Source organism: Molossus molossus, unplaced genomic scaffold (assembly GCF_014108415.1).
Source record: "Molossus molossus isolate mMolMol1 unplaced genomic scaffold, mMolMol1.p scaffold_m16_p_2, whole genome shotgun sequence".
In the NCBI taxonomy this organism is placed as follows: domain Eukaryota; kingdom Metazoa; phylum Chordata; class Mammalia; order Chiroptera; family Molossidae; genus Molossus; species Molossus molossus.
The window spans coordinates 30421114-30441279 of record NW_023425355.1 but is presented as its reverse complement, the minus strand read 5'-3'; the positions used below and the strand labels follow the sequence as shown (position 1 = coordinate 30441279).

The window sequence follows — 20166 nt, the reverse complement described above, 5'->3', positions numbered from 1 at the left end:
TCCACTCATACTCTCTCATACACTAGTTCACTCTCTCATGCACTCACCCTCCCTCCAGTCCTGCCCACCGCCATCTTCTTTCTCTGCTTTTGGCTTTTTAATACAGAGAAACTAAAGATATTTGGGTCTGTTAATAAAAGTGTCTTATGCTATTTTAAGGAACTACATATTTCTAAAAATTATAAAATATATTTGCCAATCAAACAAACTATATATCTTGTGGTTATAAAATGACTCAAAAGTTTGATTTTTAGTTGTCACCAAAATTAACATTTAAGCTTTAACAATTATTTGACTTTCTGTATTTGGAAAATCTTTGGTTGTCATGTTGATCAAGTTAATAATTGATTCTGCTTTCTGATCATTGATCAACAATTCTTTCAGGGAAAGATCTTGATCAAAAGAGGGAAAATATAGACAATAATACAAATGGAGCCACTTTAAAATGGAACTGGTGTTGCCATACCATAGGAACTGCCTTACACATAATGTTAAAAAGAGGGCAAACTAACCTTTTAACTGGTCCTAAGAAACCTCAATATAGACTACTATTTCTGTCTTTGCTGAAGCACCCCAATCATGGCCTGTATCTCACTTAATTATAATGAAGAGAAAAAGAGAAATAGGACTTATAATTGTTGGGGTGGTTTCAATCATGCGGGTGATTTTGAGGTAGGCAGGAGGATGTCAGTAAAATTGGCCCTCCCTAACCTAACTTAGTTTCTTCCATTCCTAGGACCCCTCACAACTATAATCTTACTTCTATTTTTAGTGTCCACTTAGGAAAGGTAACTGAAAACTTCAGTAAACATGCTAATCTGATTTTACCCACACCAAAATATACTAAGGTATACCCATTAATTTAGGGAGCTGGGTACATTTAAAAACCTGGAAATCAGGATATCTGCAAGATCAACTGAAGTCAATATGTACAGGTCCTCATTTGGTGTTATTAACAAACTCATTCTTCTTTTAAACTACAAGATACAGCCTCCTAGATATATAACTCTTGAGTGAAGCCAGCTATATCACTCAGTGAGAACAAGGAACCAGATCTACAGTACTGTGAATCCCTGTCTTACCTCAAGCTTCTATGCCACTCCTGTTTTCAGGAATCCCAGAATCTAGGGGATTTCAAGACTTTCATAAGTCAGCCAGCCAGAGAATTTCTCTCCTCTAACTCAGAGATGTACTCCATCCACGTTCAGCAGGAAGCAGTTACAGAAGTATGACCTTCATCCTCATCCCCTCAAAAATAAGGAGTGAAAAATCTCAGGGGGAACTGTTAGATAGGACAACAGTCTCAGGGTCTGGGCAGTTCTTATTAAATGCTGTTCTTGCTAAATGTTAAAATATAGTACAGTATTTTGCAGACACAGTTGTAACCAGATGAACTTGACAAGAAATCAACTGAAAAGTTTAGCCAACTGCAAAGAAGAAATAAACATGTAGTTAACCAAATAGTGCATATAAGCAATGGCTAAGCCTCCCTTTGGGGAGACAGAGCTTTGGATGTGGATCCCCCGTCTCCTTAACTGGTTGCAAATAAATAAAACTACCTAACAACAACCACATCTCATTCTTGAATAGAACATCCCAAGCTGTGAACCCCTTGAGTTCAGTAACACTTGGGTCTATTCATAGCTGATATTTTGGGAACAAGTTTTGATGAGAATATTGCTCAGAGAGGTTGAAACAATTGATTATAAGATGTAGACTAAATAAATAAATAGGAAGCCATGCTGGGAGAAAAGTGGAGGTCTCAAGGAGGTCTTGATAAGGTTGAAGAGTTGGTGCAGTGAGAATAAGAGAGAGAATAAGCTGGAGAGACAGTAGTAGACTAAAGTTAGTAGACTAAAGTTCATCGTTCCAAGGGTAAAGAATTCTAGGTAATCACAAAGTTCAAGGTATGACCATGGAAGAAGGTCATTGGAGATAAGATGATCAAGAGAATAAGAGGCTGACTGTTGGATGAAGAAAAATGTGGAACTTGAAATTACTTAAAATAATGGAAAGACTTGGAGTGGAGAAGAAGAGATTAATTGAGATGCCATAATCCTCAGTGAATATAAGGGAGTGAAGAGGAGTCAGTAACTGACATAGGAAAATGGCTGTGATGTGCCTTACAGAGAAAATACTTGTGTTAGATAAGCTTCATTTAAGCATGACTTATAATGCTATTGGCTGTGAGTTCAATTTATTGAATTAGCAATACTGTACATCCAGAAAAAGGAAGAGAAAGTTTGTCAATTTATATCTGATGCCACTCCAGAAAGCACTAAAGTAACATCTATTGTGTGTTATGACACTGTGGAAAAGATAGAAAAGCAGCTAAATTTGTGGACTCATGAGACAACTGAATTTTAAAAAGCATAGTACAAAACATTGTTGTAAGGCTCAGAGCCCCCCAAAAATTTATGCTCATGTTACCCAGATTCAGGAAAATATTAAACCCTTCTCAGTTAGTGTTTTATTATAAAGAAATACTACATATAATGCATTATTTTAAAAAGTATAAAATACGGTGTCTTTAAACAGAAACACAGTGAAATAAGGTTATATATTGATTGGTTGACAGGAATGTGACCAGGGGCTTGCAGGAACCTCATCATGTATTTCCACTAGGAGCAATGGCTCAGTGTTTACTAATTCATTGGTCATGGTGACTGTTTTGAACATAACTACTACATATAATGAGAATCTAGTGTGTGTGTGTGTATGTGTGTGTGTGTGTGTGTTGGAATATTTTAATCCAAATTGCTAACATCCTAACATTTCCTATGTAAATATTTTAGTATATGTCTTTGGCATAGCATTTCTCCAGGTGTGGTCTTAGGACCCTGAGGACACCTAACACCTGAGACACTTTCAAAGTGTCCAGAAAATCCTCCCTTTTCCAACTACAAAGGTTGGATTTTTTTGTGTACTTCAACCAAAACAACCTCAAGCATTTTACAGTGCAGAAGCAAATATGAGAATCTAGCTGTTTTGTATTAAGGCAGACATTAAAGAGATTTTCAGCCTGGCTGGTGTTGCTCAGTGGTTAAGCATCGACCCATGCACCAAGAGGTCGCTGGTTCGATTGCTGGTCAGGGCATATGCCCAGGTTGTGGGCCAGATCCCCGGTGAGGGGCATGCAGGAGGCGATCAGTTGATATTCTCTCTCATCGATGTTTCTATCTCTCCTTCCCTCTTCCTTCCTCTCTCTTTAAAATCAATAAAGAAAAAAAAAGAGATTTTCAAAATAAAAACTACTTCAAAATTACTTTTTGTTTTGGAAAGTACAGTTGTTTTGATGAAATGTGTTATTTATGTTAATACGTAGTTGGTTTATTGTTACTTTCAATGAATTAATAAATATTTTTAGATATTTTTAGTTTTTATTTTCAACACAGTAAATATCAGTAGATCTATAACCTACACCCTTTAGGATCTAAAAAATATTTATAATTTTAATGTGCATGTAATTTTATTTTTAAATATATCATAAAATAACTGTCAGAGTTTGAAAAGAAGCACTAGTGCACAAGTTTTTTAAAAACTTGCCAAAAGGAGTAGGGATTTTAAAACGATTTCAGCTGTGCCTGGAAAGCAACCGACAAAACTCTTCTAGCAATTAAATTCACCAAGGCCACTTTTGAAATCTCTAGAATCTCACAGTAGCTTTTAAAAAGAACTTTTTATTCTTAAATAAGTTTAAGCTCACAGGAGGTTGCAAAAGCAGTGCATAGGGACTTATTTATGTACCTCACCAAGCTTCCCTTAATGATAGTATCTTGTGAAATTGTAGTACAATATCAAATCCAGGAAATTGATGTTGGTACAATATTGTTAACTGGACTACAGATCTTATTCATTTTTGATAATTTTAACATGCACTTATTTCTGTGTGTGTGTGTGTGTGTGTGTGTGTATGTGTGTGTATAGTTCTGTAGTTTTATCCCATGTACAGATTTGTGTAATCACCACCACAGTCAAGGTACAAAACTGTTCAGTTATCTCAAAAGTGTTCTCCTGTGCTACCCCTTTATAGTTGCATGCCTCCTGCTCTGTCCTTGTATCCTGGCAAGGATTAACCTGCTCCAGGTCTCTATAGTTCTGTCATTTCCAGAATGTTATGTAAATGGGGTCCTATAGTATGTAACCTTTTGGGACTGACTTTTTTTACTGACTGAAATGCCATTTGCAATGTGTATCAATCGTTTGTTCCTTTTTATTGCTTAGTAGTGGTCCATTGTGGCAATTTGCAACTTTTTTCACTTCATGGTACACATAAACTAATTAGTAAAATTCTGCAGCACACACAAAAATGTATTTTTTGCTGATCTGACAAAAAAGTTCCATTTTGATCCATTCACACCAGATAGTTATTGTGTTGGCTGTTGTAATTTTTTTATTTGACACTCTAAGGAAAAACAGGTCAGTGCTTCTGACTAAATAGTCAGATATTAGATGTCTTAAAATTTTTTGTAGCACACTAGTGTGCCTGCTGCAGCACACCAGTTGAAAATCACTGGTCCATTAGACGGATGTACCTGAGTTTGTTTATCCAGTTACTAATTGAAAGATGATTGGGTTGTTTTCTGATTTTGCTATTATGAATAAAGCTTCTATGACTATTCACAGGCAGGTTTTTGTGTGAACATGTTTTTATTTCTCTGGGATAAATGTCCAAGGGTATACTGATGGGGTCATATGGTAAGTGCACATTTAATTTTATAAGAAATGGCCAGAAAGATATCCAGAGCCTTGGCATTCTATATTCCTAGCAGCATTGTATGAACGATCCCATTTCCCATTTCTTTGCCAGTATTTTTTTAAATATGATTTTGTTGATTTTTTTAGAGAGAGAGAGAGAAAAACATCGATGTGATAGAGAAATATCAATGGGTTGCCTCCTGTGTGCACTCTGACCAGGGACCTTAACCTGAGCATGTGTCCTGACTGGGAATTGAACTGGCAACCTTTTGGTGCATGGGATGTTGCTCGACCAACTGAGCCATACCAGCCAGGGTGGTATTACTATTTTTATGTTAGCAATTCTAATGGGTGTATGATGGTAGTTTATTGTGGTTTTAATTTGCATTTCTCTAATGTCTAATGATGTTAAACATCTTTTTTTTTTTAATTGGTTGATTCTTGTATGTGCTCTAACCAACTGAGCTACCTTGCCAGGGTTGAACATCTTTTCATGTGTTTTTTATCTGTAGATCCTTTTTAGCAAATTTTGTTTGTCTTTTGCTCATTTTCTAATTAGATCATTTATTTTTTACCATTGAGTTCTAAGAGTTCTTTATATATTCTAGATAACAATCAGTTGAATATATGGTTTTCAAATATTTTCTCCCAGTTTTCAGCTTCTCTTTTTATGCTCTTAACCGAGTCTGTTACAGCACAAGAGTTTTTAGTTTTAATGAAATCCAATGTATAATGTTTTTCTTTTATGGATGCCATAGTTTTTGGTGTCTTGTATAACAACTGTTGGCAAGATCTACTCCCAGAGATTTTCTTTTCTACTGAAAGTTTCATGGTTTTACTTTTTTTTTTTTAAATTCTCACCCAAGGATATTTTTTTCATTGATTTTTTTAGAGAGACTGGAAGGGAGTGGGGGGGGGGGAGAGAGAGAGAACCAGAGAAACATGGATATGAGGGAGACACATCAATTGGTTGCCTCCCATACGTGCCCTGATCAGGTCCAGGGATCAAACCTGCAACCCAGGTATGTGCCCTTGACTGGGAATCAAACCCCCGACTCTGGTCCATGGGCCAACACTCTAAGTGCTGACCCACACCGGCCAGGGCTACATTTTTTCACTTAAGTCAATTCATTTTCAGTTAAGTTTTGTATCTGGTATGAGGTTCAGGTTGAAGTTTGTTTGTTTATACTTATTGATGTTTAATTGTTCAAGCACCTTTTTTTGAAAAAGCTGTTATTCTGTTGATTTTTTTTTACACCGTCAAAAGTCAGTTGGGTACGTTCAGATTGGTCTGTTTCTGTTTTTTTTGTTTCCTCTGATTTATGTCTATCATTCCTCAAATATCACACTGTTTCAATTTACTGTTGCTATGTAATAAGTCTTATCATTGGATAGAGTGATTCCCCCCCAGTTCATTATTTTTTTTCAAAATTGATTTTGCTATTATGGTTACTTTGCTTTTCCTGCTAAATTTTAGAATGAGTTTGTGTAAATCTATGAAACATCGTGCTGAGATTTTTATAGTAATTGTGTTAAATCTATAAATAATTTTGGGGAGAATTGACATCTTTATTATATTGAGTTGTCTAATATATAAATACTGTACGTCTCTCTATTTATTTAAATCTTTGCTTGCTAGCTTTCATCAGTATTTTATAGGAAAAGATATACCTACGAAATCAGAGGGCCAGTCGATTCTCAGTGGCTTCTCCTTGCTCTGTCACTCTGCAACCTCAGTTGCCTCACTTGTGATAGCTCCCTCATAAGGTCATTGTAACGGTTTAAAGAGACACTACAGTTCTGAGTTTTGCCTCTGATATGCTTACTTTGCTCCTTAATGTTCCTCTCTTTGACTTTTGGGCCTCTTGAGTCCTGATCTGTGAATTCACATGTGATAATAGTGGGACTGCCTTCCAAAGGGTTATTGTGAGGAAGTCGTGAGAATTCAAGTAAAGCACCAAGGAAACTTGCCTGACACAGAGTAGGGGCACCATAGCAGTGGCTATATTAAAATTATATAAAGATAGCCTGGCCAGTGTGGCTCAGTGGATTGAGTGTTGTCCCATGGACTGAGAGGTCCTGGTTTCATTCCTGGTCAGGGCACATGCCAGGGTTGTGGGCTCGGTCCCCAGGGCAGGATGTGCACGAGGCAGCCGATCAGTGTGTCTCTCTCACATTGATGTTTCTATCTCTCTCTCCCTTCCTCTCTCTCTAAGAAATCAATAAAAATATTTTTTAAAAAGTTAGAGTAGTAAAATTTCTAAAAATAAATAAATACAATTATATAAATTTAGAAGATGGCAGCGTAGGTAAATGTGGTATCGCCTCCTCCCACAACCACATCAAATTACAACTAAACTACAGAACAACCAGCATTCAGAATGACCTGAAATCAAGCTGAATGGAAGTCCTACAACTATGAAATTAAAGAAGAAGCCACATCGAGACTGGTAGGAGGGGCAGAGGCAGTGATGGGCTGGTCCCAAACCCATGTGTGGTGGATAAAAATCAGGAAGATACCTCAGCTGGGAAGGTCCTCCCTGAGGAGTAATGGGTCCCCATCCCACACCAGGCCCCCCAGCTCAGGGTACCAGTACCAGGAAGAGAAGTACTCATAACTTCTGTCTGTAAAAACCAGAAGGAACTGAGGCTGAGGGAGGCTGAGGCTGCTAGAATTCCAGGCAGTTCCTATTAAAGGGGTCCACACAGGGACTTACTTGGATGCACTCCCTCCAGCCTCCAGTGTGGGGGAGGCAGCTTGAAAGGAACATATGGGGAAGAACAGTTGTTTGATATTGGGGCAAGAGCTGGAGAGGCAGCTTTCTCCTGGATAGATGTGCTAGTGGAGGTCGGAGATGGTTGTTCATTTGGCGAGCCCTTCCCCCACAAAGCCTGCAGAATGGTGCCATATCTGGGACTCCAGCAGCCTGGCTCATACTGTTTGCTCTTGGTGATTCCCTGAGGCCCTGCCCCACCCAACTTCCATGCCCACCCATGCTGTTTCCAGTGGCTTTACCATAGCATTGGTCTCTTTTTGCTCCTGCTTCAGATTTTCCTAAATTCTCTCAAACAAGCAGCATCTGGCCTCACTGAGCCCCATACCTATTTCTAAGAGGCTCCAGGCCCAGCACTAGAAGCAGCCAACCTTGGTTCACAGCTTGGCTTGGCCTGGGTACCTCCAAGCCCAGCACAAGAAGCAGACATCTGTAGATCACTCTGTAACTTATGCCTGGTAGCCCTGCGTAGAATACAGGCAGTGAATGACCTTGGCCCAGAGCCAGCACACTCACTGCACACCTTCAGACCATGTTGAAGTATGACCACCCAACCACCTCCACAAGTGACACACTCAAGGAGTGGACTCAGTGAGTACCAGAGCCCTGCACGAAGTAAGTCTTGCTCTGTGTGGTGGATCCTGCACAGCTGATAATCTAAGGTAGTCAGTGGTTAGTGGGCACAGCCAGTCCTTGCAGCTGATCAGCCTGAGTAAATCCTTCTCATTGACATGTCAACAGCAATCAAGACTCGATTACAATAGAAGGGTGGACAGTCCACACTAGGGGTGCACCTCGAGGGCCCAGTGGGTGACCAGGGAGGCTGTACCATTGGACCCTATAGAACATCTACTACAATAGGCCACCCTAGGAAGCCTAGGAGACATAGAAACTCTACCTAATACATAGAAACAAAAACAAAGGCAGCCAAAATGAAGAGACAAAGAAACATGTGACAAATAAAAGAAGAGAACAAAACTCCAGGAAAAGAACTAAAGGAAATGAAGATAAGCAATCTAACAGATTCAGAGTTCAAAACATTGGTAATAAGGATACTCAAGGAACTTAGTGAGGACCTCAAGATCATAAAAAACAATCAGTCAGAAATGAAGGATGCACTAATTGAGACAATGAATACTTTATAGGCAATTAATAGTAGAGTAGGTGAAGCTGAGAAGGAAACCATCAATTTGGGATATAAGGAAGAAAAAACACCCAATCAGACTAGCAAAAAATGTATCAACATTTGCATCATGGGGGTGTCAGAAGGAGAAGGGAGCAAGTAAAAAATTGAAAACCTATTTGAAAAACTGACAGAAAACTTCCTTAACTTGGTGAAGGAAACAGACATACAATTCCAGGAAGCACAAAGAGTCCCAAACAAGATCTGCCAGCACAAGGCAGGTAGCAGAATCTTGCTGAAGGTTTGGGATTGTGGAGGAAGTTCATCCCAACACAGCAGACAGCATGAAGAATCTCAGAACCAAGTGCCTGCCATGACCCGACTTTCATAGAAAAAGAATAAGAACATAAATGCTTATGTTTGTGTAAAAGCAGATCTAGAAGAACATACACCAGACTGGACTGTGGGAAGTTGGGGGAACTTTCACTTTTACTTTGTCTCCTTCTATATTTGAAAGATGTTTCATTTTAATTAACAATGTTAAAATAAATTATTTTTAAAGACCAAAAAATTTTTAAAATCATCAAATTACACAAAAGAATCTCAGGATAGTTTCACTCAAACTTCTGTCCAGCCTCCAGTCTGGTCCTTGAGCTCCCTCACCTCCTTGGCTTAGCAGCTCCCATCCACAAGAGTTCTTTCTGCCAAGACGTTTAGATGCTATCTTCCTCTAGACCCAGGCCATCTCTGCTGGATTCAAAGAGCCTCATTCACCTTTCCAGCTGAGCAATCACCCCTGCAGGTGTGTTCCCAATGCAAAGACAGTTCCTGTTCTGAGAGGAATTATTTGGTTAGCTCTTAAAGGATTTTATTCCCTCCCTCTTCACGTGGGTAAAGTTGCCTAAAGCTACTGAGTTCAATGAAATTTCTTGTGAAGGGTCTGAGAGGAATGGTTTAGGTAACTCATCTACAAGGCTGTTCAGATATTGGAGACAAGTGTTTGATGCAGGTGTGATGGTAATCTATTAAACAGCACTCACAGTGTACTAGGCATTCTTTTAAAGACTTCGCATATGTTCCCTCATTTAATTCTCACCACAACCATATGAGTGACTTCCTGTTATTACTCTATTTTACTAATGAGGAAGCTGAAACACGGAGAGGTTAACAGAGGTTGGCTACCTTGCCCCAGTTCACACAGCTTATAAGGGAAGGAGTTAAAGTTTCAGTGACACCCAAATCATGTCTCTTCTCTCTTTATCGAGCCATCCAACCTCTCTAAAGGGTATGAAGGCTTTTCTAGCCTCATAAGATTAGTCCAGGAATAAAACTTCTTTTTTCTATCCTCTTCTGGTTTTCTCCATTTACAAATAAGGAAACAGGTCAAAGGTATTTAAAGTAGGGCATGCCATGAGCAACCTCCTCTTTCAGTTCCTGTGGAACATAGTCTTTTATTCAACAACTCTACTACTAGGTGTGTATTCTCAGGAAATGCTTGGTCACATGTGCAAACTTTTAGGTGAATGAGGATGCTCTTCTCAACAGGTTTATAAGAGTGAAACATCAGAAACAATAATATATAAGCAGGTTGATTTAAGAAATCATAGTTATATGCAAATAATTGAATATAATGCAGATATGAAAAATAATCTATTTAAATACCTTTGACCTAGTTTCCTCATTTGTAAATGGAGAAAACCAAAGGAGGATAGAGAAAAGAGGTTTTCCCTGGCTGTTATGGATCAGTTGGTTGGAGCGTCATCCTATACACCAAAAGATGGTGCGTTTGATTCCTGGGCAGGGCACATACCCAGGTTTCGGGTTCAGTCCCCAGTTGGAGTGTGTAGGAGAGGCAACCGATTGATGTTTTTCTCTCACTTCGATGTCTCTCTCTCTCCCAAATAAAAAGAAAAGAAAAGAGAGGTTGTACTCCTGAATTAATCTTATGAGGCTAGCAAATCCTTGATACCAAAATATAGCAAAGACATTACAAGAAAGGAAAATTAGAGGCTACTATATCTTATGGACATAGAGATAAAAGTCCTGAAACAAAATGTTAGCAAATTGAAGATAGCAATATATAACAATTATAATAAATCAGGACCAAATTAGAAAATCAAACAATGCAATTTAACATTAATAGATAAAAGGAATAAATATATGATTATCTTAATAGATAAAAAGAATTTAGTAAAATTTAACACCCATTTAAAAATTTTTAAACTTTTAGTAGATTAGGAATGGAAGGAAACATCTTTAGTTATGATAAATGGTAAACAAAAAACCTGTAGCTGGAGTCATATTTAATGTTGAATTGTTGAAAGTGGTTCCCTTGAGTTCAGGAATAAGACAAGGATGTCCCTCCCTGCTCACCACTTTTTGTATTCTAGGTCCTAGCCAGTGCAATAAGGCAAGAAAAAAGTGAAATGAACATTGATTGGAAAAGGAAAAATAAAACTTATTATAGTATTTGCAGATGATATGCTTGTGTATGCAGAAAATCCCAAAAAAGCTACAGATATTTACAATTATTAAGAGAGATTACCAAAATCAATATACAAAATTAACATCAAAAGCTCAATTATATTTTATATACGTCAGTGAGCATTTAAATGCAATTTAAACAAATATTACATTTACAATAGCATAAAATCAAATACAGCTTTCCCCCATTATCCAAAAGTAAAGAATTCCTACTTTACCTTTCCTAAGCTCAAATGGTATAAAGGGAAGCTATTACTATTAATTTCTTTGGAAAAATTTTTAAGCATTTCCAGACACAAAAAAGAATCTACCAAATCATAACAAATATGCTTAATTGTGTCCAATTACACTAAGCATAGCACCATTACAAGTTTTCTTAGGATTTTCTAATACCTTAGGACACATCTTGCTAACAGATGCACAAAATAAACCAAGATAAAGTACAAATGCTCACAAACACAGTTCAAAGTTATGAGGGGCTAAGGCTGAGATGCTGAGTGTAATTCCCTGTAAGGGACATGATGGTGTCACTCTTGGTGCTCTGGGTGCACACACACTGCCTTTGTTTATTTTAAAAAAATTTTTCTTTATTGATTTGATTTTTTTAAAAAAACTCATCTTTCTTGTTGAATGTATTACAGATGTTTCTCCCTTTTTTCCCCATTGACCCCCTCCTCTACATTCCCGCCTCTCCTGCCTTCCCCACACTCTTGTCGGTGTCCATTGGTTGTGCATATATACATAGAAGTTCTTTGGTTTATCTCATTCCACCCTCCCTTCCCCTTTCCCTTTGAGGTTCATCGGTCTAACAATCAATTTGTACTTCTTAATTCCTTCATCTTTTTCACCCCCTCCAGCTCCCACCCATCTGGCAAGCAACAAAAAGTTCTCTTTATTGATTTGAGAGAGAGAAGAAGGGAGAGAGAGAGAAACATCGATGAGAGAGAACATGGACTGGCCTCCTCCTGCATGCCCCCCACTGGGGATTTGGCCCACAACATGAGCATGTGCCCTGACCAGGAATCGAACTGGCAACCTCCTGGTACATGGGTCATCACTGAACCACTGAGCCACACTGGCAGTGCGCATACACACTACCTTTGTAAGGCCTGCCTGCAAAACAAACTCTGAACTCCATTTTCACTTTTCTTCTTTTTTCATAAAACCAAAAATCCTCTTTGTATTTTGAAATTTCTTTCAGTTGGCAAAACAATGTACTAATGTATGTGTTCCATAAAAGCAAAGTGGTACAACATAAACTCTCAAAAAGTGGGGGATACCTGTATCTTGAACTAAATTTAATAAAATGTATAAAACCTTAAGTGAAAGTTATTAAGCTTTATTGACAATACCAAGTGTTTTTGAGGACATGGAGCAACAGGAACTCTTAAATACTGATGGCAGAAATGGCAGTTGGTACAACTTTGATAGATAGTTTAGTAGTATCTAGTAAAGTTGCAAATACACATTTTCTATGAGCCAGCAATTTCACTCCTATATACACACCCTATGTGTGCATCTGTGTATTAGGAGACAAAAATGTTTATAATAACATTTTTCATAATTTCCCCAAACTGGTAATGATCGAAATGTCATTTAGAAGTAGATTAGATAAATAATTTCTTGTAAATTCATAGAATAGAATGCTGTAACTCAACACTGGAAATAATGAACTAATGCTGCATGTAACAAGATTGAACCTCAGAAATACAATTGTAAGGGAAATGAGCCAGATACAGAAGGATACATGTACTGTAGTTCTGTTTCTATAAAATTCAAAAACAAAACCATAGTGTTTGGGGATTTGTATTTGAGTGGTAAAGCTCTAAAGAAAAGATAAGCAAATAAAAGTCACCGGTGTTTTCCTTTAGAAGAAAGAAGTTGTGATTGGTCAGGAACCCACAGGAATTTTAGGAGTCCTGGCAATGTTCTATCTCTTGGCCTTTGTGGTGGTTTGCTTTATAATAACTTGTTATGCTATATATTTACATTTTATGCATTTTTGGTTTTACCCCATAAATAAGAATGTTTTAGATCCTGGAGGTAATATTAAGATCTATCTCAGGGATCATTGTGAGAAGGAAATGAAACCATACAGAGCACTTAGAATATTCCTGGCACTTTGTAAGACCTTAGTAAATGTTAGCTATGTAAACACAATAAAAGTTTGCTATTATTATTGTTTTTCTTATTTGTTGCCAATATGTCTGAGCTTGCTGGTTGTCTTTTATTTCTGTTAATGCTGTCTTTTGGGTTATTGATGTGGACCCTGAGAAGAATGATTCATTTGATGTGTACCCTGAGAAGAAATTTATCTGCTGAGATGGACTCCCCATGGTCAACTGAAGGCACAAAATTTATAAATAATAAGAGCCTAATAGCCATTTAAGCTCCTGGTATACTTTGCATACTGGGAAGAACCTCATACTGAACTCTCATGTACTTTGCATACTGGGAAGAACCTCATACTGAACTCTCTGCTTCTCACAGTATGCCCTGCTTGTTTCAACCATTGCAGGGAAGCTTTGGTTTCATCTTTTTACCAATAGACTGAGACCTACCCTGTCTAATCAGAACTGCACAATTTGGATAGATCACTTACATAAAACGGACCTAATTGATAAAAGATGGTCTCCCCTTTGTTTCTGTGGATCACAATTTAAGTTGCTACTTGAATGTGTTTTTCCTGAGCTGCAGCTCCTTTTTTTTTTCTCAAATAAATGCTTTTCATTCTTTATTAGAGTCTAAAATTAATTCTGATTTACATTGGTCTTTTCTTTGTAATTTCTTTCATCATTCTTAATCATAGAAAGCCTTCTCCAATCTGGAGATTTAATAAATATTTGTTTTCTTGCAGTTTTAAAAAGAGTATCTCTTGAACATTTGATTATTTTTATTACTTTCATAACAACAAAATATATTATTAAAGAATTAGTACACACTTGTATAAAAATCTCCATTTAGTTCTCAAATTGATCTGGAATTTATATTTAGTATCATAGGACAAAGTAAACATCTTTTTTTCAATCAGATACTGAACTTTCCCTAGCACCACTATTGAACAAATTCATCCCTTCCCCACTGCCTTTTGCTACCATCTCCTCTTGTATGTGTTAAATTCACAACCATTGCACCTAAAGCAAAGACAGGAAACAACTTAGTGCTTGAATGGAATGTGATAATTCAACTGAAGGTGGGGGAAGAAATGGTTGCCAGGCAGCAGGTGGGCCAGCTACAAGCCAGAGCAAATGAAAAAGAAAAGTAGAAAAAATCCTGTATCCTGTCAAACAAGTGTTTCATAAAGATCTCATCCTTGTGTGTGACATGCAAGCTACTTGCTCTTATGATGTTTGGCTAATCACTTCATGTGCATAGACCTGTCTCCTCATGTATCATGTGCATAAGTACCTACATCATATAGTACTGTGTACCAGAGAGTTAACCCAAGCAAGGAGCACATGCTTTGGAATCAGTACTCACTAGCTGCCTGGTCCTAGGTAGTGTCCTAATTTGCCAATTGTTTCCTCATCTGAAGATATGGCAACTAGCAGTAATTAACATTAATAGTAATTTAGAAAATAAGAGTAATAACTATCTTATGGGATTGCTATGAGAATTAAAGAGCTACTACATTTAAGGTGTACCTGGCACATAATTAAGCTTTCAATAAATCACAGTAGTGTTGTGGTGGGGTTTTTTTTTTTAAGTATATTTTAAAAAAAAATTTTTTTATGTATTGATTTTTTAAAGATAATTTTTCTTTAATGATTTTAGAGAGAAAGGAAGGGAAAGGGAGAGAGAGATAGAAGCATCAATGAGAGAGAACATTGATTGGCCACCTACTCCACTGGGGATCAGGCCCACAACTGGGGCATGTGCCCTGACTAGGAATTGAACTGGCGACCTCTTGGTGCATGGGTCAACACTCAGCCACCGAGCCACAGTGGCCGGGCTGTATTGATTTTTTTAGAGAGAGGGGAAGAGGGGGAGAGAGAGAAATATTGATGAGAGAGAACATTGATTGGCCACCTCCTACATGCCCCCCACTGGGGACCTGGCCCACAACCTGGGCATGTGCCCTGACCAGGAATCGAACCGGCGACCTCTTGGTGCAGGGGTCAGTGCTCAACCACTGAGCCACACCGGCCAGGCTACATATGTTTAAATTGATTTTTTTAGAGAGGAAAGAAGAAAGATAGAAACATCAATATGAGAGAGAAACATTGATTGTCTGCCTCCTGTATGCCCCACCGGGGACTGAGTCCGCAACCCAGTTTTGTGCCCCAACTGGGAATTGAACCCAGACCTCTGTTCATGGGATGACACTCAATCCACTGAACCATACTGGCCGGGTGTGTTGTGGTGATTTAAATTTTTATCCCTATTATGAAAGGGTCAGGAAGAGAAAGAAGGTTCAGCGAAGGAGACAGAGAAGTAGGCACCAGAAAGCTCTGGGAGGGGGAAACTATGAGATAGGGGTGTCATGGAAATTAAGGGGGAAAAGTATGTACAAGTAGGGTGATAATGCAAAAGGTTATTCAAAGGCTAGTTTCTCCCAACAAAAGACTCATTTCATCTTTGAGTAACTAATGAGAATGAAGAAAGAAAAAAAGGAAAAGACCCCTAATCATAGATGAAGGCTATCAGACACAAAATTCTCTAAAAGCCATATAGTGGCGAACTCTCTTAATCTGATCTGAATGCCCAAGTGTGTCATGTCTTCCAAATAAAAAACTACACATTTCCTGAATAAGGGAAAAGCCAGTGCCACACAAAGTCAAATGAAGATTTTGGTTTGCATCATTTTGGTGAAATAAAAATGTAGACAATTTCAAGTTTACACAACAAAAGGATGGGGGAGGGCCGAAAGATGAATCACAGAAAAGTTTTCAAAGCAGTGGTCTATACTGAACCTCCAAGCATCTCCAATGAAAAGGAGGGTGGTGGTAAATGTAACATTTATTCATTTATTATTTTTTTTTACTTTACCTAGGCCCAGAAAGAAATTATTATAGCACAGATTGATTATCTGATGAAGTCATTCAGTGTGGGAAGGAACTGGAACATTATTGTACTCAGAGATAAAAGAGGGAACAGACATTTCCCTCACCACCCATCTTTATTTACATGCAGGTAAAAATTAAGGAAGAAAACCCTTGAGAAGACACCTTGGAAATGTTGGGGACCCCTGTGGCTTTGGGAGCCTGAGTGGAGCTACCTCCTACCTGGAGTGAGGGAGGGGTCCCTTTTGGCTCTGGTGAGATGGAGGTGGCTGCCAGGGTCCCAGAAGTGCTCCAGATGGATGCAAGGAGTGGGCCTCTGGAGCCATTGCTCCTGGCCAGTTCTCAGCTAAAGAGTCTCAGGCAGAGGGGCCCTCCCAGTCTCCTTTGGTCAAGAGGGTGACAAAGAGGTGGGGCTTCAAGCAAACATGGAATGTGGGGTGGGGAAGGGGTGATGGCACAGCAGGGGAGGCTGAACCTCCACCCCCCTCCACCAAGAGAGGGTGTGAGAGTGGGGGGGGGGAGTTGCAAGATGGGATTGTGGGATCATGGATGGAGCAGGAGCAAGAAGCCAGGGAGGGGCTGAGGCAGTGATTCTGAAGGAAAAGCCCTTCAAGGCAGTTTCTGGGTGCAGCAGCCCAGGGAAGGCTGCTGTGGGCTTCTTGAAGTGCCTGGCTTCTCCCCTTCCCTCTGGGCCTCAGCCTGGGGGCCTCCTTTGTCCCTATTAGGTGGGCCATTACTTGCTGGCTTAATTAGAGCCCCAACACCTCCCTCTCCTCAGGACCACATAGCCCAGGGTTCTGTGTGGAACCTCTGGGTCTGAAGTTCCTACCAGGCTTCCTGTCAATCTAGATGTGAGTCCTTAGCCTGGTCATCTGCCCCCTCCCCCCTCCTCCTCTCTCCTATGCATACATTTATACTTCCTGTCCTTCACACACCATCTCCCACTGAAGCACATCCTGTCCTCTCAGTTCAGTGGAACCCCTATTTCCTTTCTGACAAACTCCCTCAGGTCTGCATTTATTTTACTCCACTCACTGCCTTAAATTAAATCATTCCCCCACCAACCTTGTCCTGCTCATAACGGTAGGAACTGATAAAACTGCTAGAAACATGGGACCCTCAGGGGCTGTGGTCACAAGTCATTTATTTTTTATAGAGAGGAAGGAAGAGAGAGAGAAACATGGTTGTGAGAAACATCAATCAGTATTCTCCTGAACATGTCCTGACTGGGGCCCACCTGAACCTAGGTATGTGTCCTGACCCGGAATCAAACTTGCAACATTTTGGTGTACAGAACGACACTCCGACCAACTGAGCCACCCAGCCAGGGTACATGTCCTTTTCTATGACTCTCCAATCTGAGGCCATGAAATGGGGCAGGAGGCTAGGAAGGTCCTTCTATGTTTTCTCTATCCTATTATTGCCCTTAGTTCTAAAAGGTTATGTGAGCTTTCTAGCTCCCATATTTTTACATGCTGTGGCATCCAGATTGCTTTTCATCTTTCCCTGGCTATTCTCATTCTTGGGGCCAGGTGAGGTTAGCTTGGAATCTTTGGGCTTTTTGTATCTTCTTACATGCGTCTAGAGCGAGGCTTGGGAGGACTGAGCCTCCTCGTACCACACTCTCAAGTAGCTTCTCTGTAATTTTGGAGGATGCAGAGTGGGCAGTGTCAGCCCAAAGGGCAGTTTTGATGCTGCTACCAGGCATTGTCCAGAAGCAGCAGTAGCAGCAATCTATGGAATTTTCCCAGGGAAGGAAGAGCTGCCCCTTCCCAAAGTGAACAGGAATGGAGCCCCTGAAGTACCCTTTTGCCATTTTTGCCTCCACCCCGTCCCATCATCAGATATCTCAGATGCATCAGAGAAAAAAGCATTGGGACATTATTAACTAGTGGATGTGGACTTGACTGTCACTTAGGAGACAGGTCAATTGTGGTAATGGGCTCCTAGGTAGATATTCAGCCCTTTTCAGCTTCCCTTTTCCTCATGTCTAAATGAGGTTGATAAAAATTCCACTTCAGAGTATGACCCTTTTTATTACAGTTTCTATATTTAGTTTTCTTATTTTTCCTCTATATTTCTAAAAGTAATATCACACACAGAGACATTAAACTTGATGCTTATATATATTCATTGACATAGAATGTCACCATATACATTGCTTGGTGAAAAATACACAGTACAGAACAGCACTTACATTTGATTATATATATATATATATATATATATATATATATATATATATAAATAATGAAATACCTAAAAGGACATTCATCAAAGGGATGACAATGGTTATATGAATGGAGAGTTTCAGGTAATTTGTACTTTAGTTTTTCTATTTTTCTACATTTTTTTAAGGTTTAACAAAGAGTTTTACTCCTTTCATAAAACAAATAAAGTCAGCAAAGAAATAAATACAGAGAGTAGACCCTTAGGGGGACAAAGGTCAGGCCATCCCCTCCACTTTGCTGGTTTCCAAGACCTCTTTTTCCCCAAAGAAAACTATTTTGTGGATTAATTCACAAAGATAGAAACTACCCCCATTTTTTTCATCACCAGTTTTTGAATATAGCTAAGGGTTCACTTAAGGCTGGGTTTAGCACCATACTGTGGCTCAGAGAGATCATTGTGTTCACTAGGTACCTCTTTTGACCCCTCTTCCTCTGTAGGTGTCAGTGCATGCAGGGTGATGATCAGGTTCTCAAATACCTGGACCTTGTTGCTCTTATTGTCACAGATTTCCTTGGAGTGGTCCTCCTTGCCACAGTATGAACAGCAGATTGTGTATTTTCACTTCTTGTCTCTAAGCATATGCCCAGGACCATTATTCTTATACCCAGAACCACCACTGGTGGAAGGAGATTGAACTTGGGAACTGTTGGGGGAATTAATGACCAGTGCTTGATCCTGAGGTCTGACCCTGTCTCTGAGGGGAGGGGCACCCATGGATGGAAGTGGAGGGTCTACCAGGATCACATCCTCATCTGAGTCACTGAGGTATCATCTAGCTCTATCACATTGCAGTCAGCACTGCTGATCACAATTGGCTAGGGGACCTGAAATGCTACAGGGCTTGCTGCCCTCTCCATGAATAATAGCTCAGATCTCTTGGCCTGCTTCCATTTTATAAAATTGTTACCCCAATCCTCCTCCTCCCTTATCATCTTGATTAACTCCGGGAAATTTGGGAGATGCTCCTGATCATTTGCATATATCTTGAGAAGATGCTTCAGCCTGTAATGCAGGTCCCCATTCAGCTGGGCCTCTGAAAGGAGCTGGTGCAAGAGAGTCTGGTTTGCATTTTTCTCAGGTATGATCCCTGCCAAATGGCATTCTGGAGCCGTACTTCTAAACGGATCACATTAAGGGAGGCTTTCTCCCCCTGTGCCTGCAAAGTGTTGAAAATTTTACTATGGGCAGCGACACTGCTATCAGACTCCCCAAAGACCAATTTCATTGCATGTGAGAAACCTGCCACACTTAGGCTGGGGTTGGCTGCCTGAAGCAAACACATGACCTCCTGAGCAGGGCCCCTAAGGGTTTTCAGGCACTTTAGCTTCTCCTCTTCAAACTATTTCCAATCTGGCAAGACCCCATTGACTTGGATTAGCCAGTTTTCAAAGGTTTCTTCCCCTTGGGTAGGTACCACCATGCCAGAAAACAACTTCATGTTTCTTTCTGCCCTGTTAACCCTTAAAGGACCAAGATTCCTTCCCAGGAACCTCAACATGGAATGGGCCCAAGCGGGCAAGTGTGCATTCTGCCGCTGGCTATTGCCCACATGTGCACTGATGCTAGCCAAGACAGAATGATCAATGATCATCTATATGTAACAAGATGCTCAGGCTTTTTAGAAAAGCCTAATCTTCAAGAGGAATCCCCAGAGCAATGTTCCTGGGCTCTGCCTTCCTTGTACCTCAATAGGAGCTGTAAAGAAAAGGGAAGGATAAGTTCAATAAGGTAGTAGCCCTCAGGGAAGCAGCCTGCAGTAGCTTTCTCAACCCTCCTGAATACCCTACAGTGCATTTTATATTTGCCCACTGCCCTAAAATTACCCTACAGGAAACTGTCAGTTATAACCTTC

The 20166-nt window shown here is 39.6% G+C and overlaps 1 protein-coding gene across 1 annotated transcript; it reads right to left on the bottom strand.

Moving 5' to 3' along the window:
• Nucleotides 1–18541: 18541 nt before the first annotated feature.
• ZCCHC18 (zinc finger CCHC-type containing 18) lies at nt 18542–19905 on the bottom strand. Its single transcript, XM_036271199.1, is given in 3 exon segments — nt 18542–19081; nt 19084–19407; nt 19410–19905. Coding segments are annotated over 3 exon segments (1239 nt in total). The 3' UTR covers nt 18542–18662.
• Nucleotides 19906–20166: the final 261 nt, after the last annotated feature.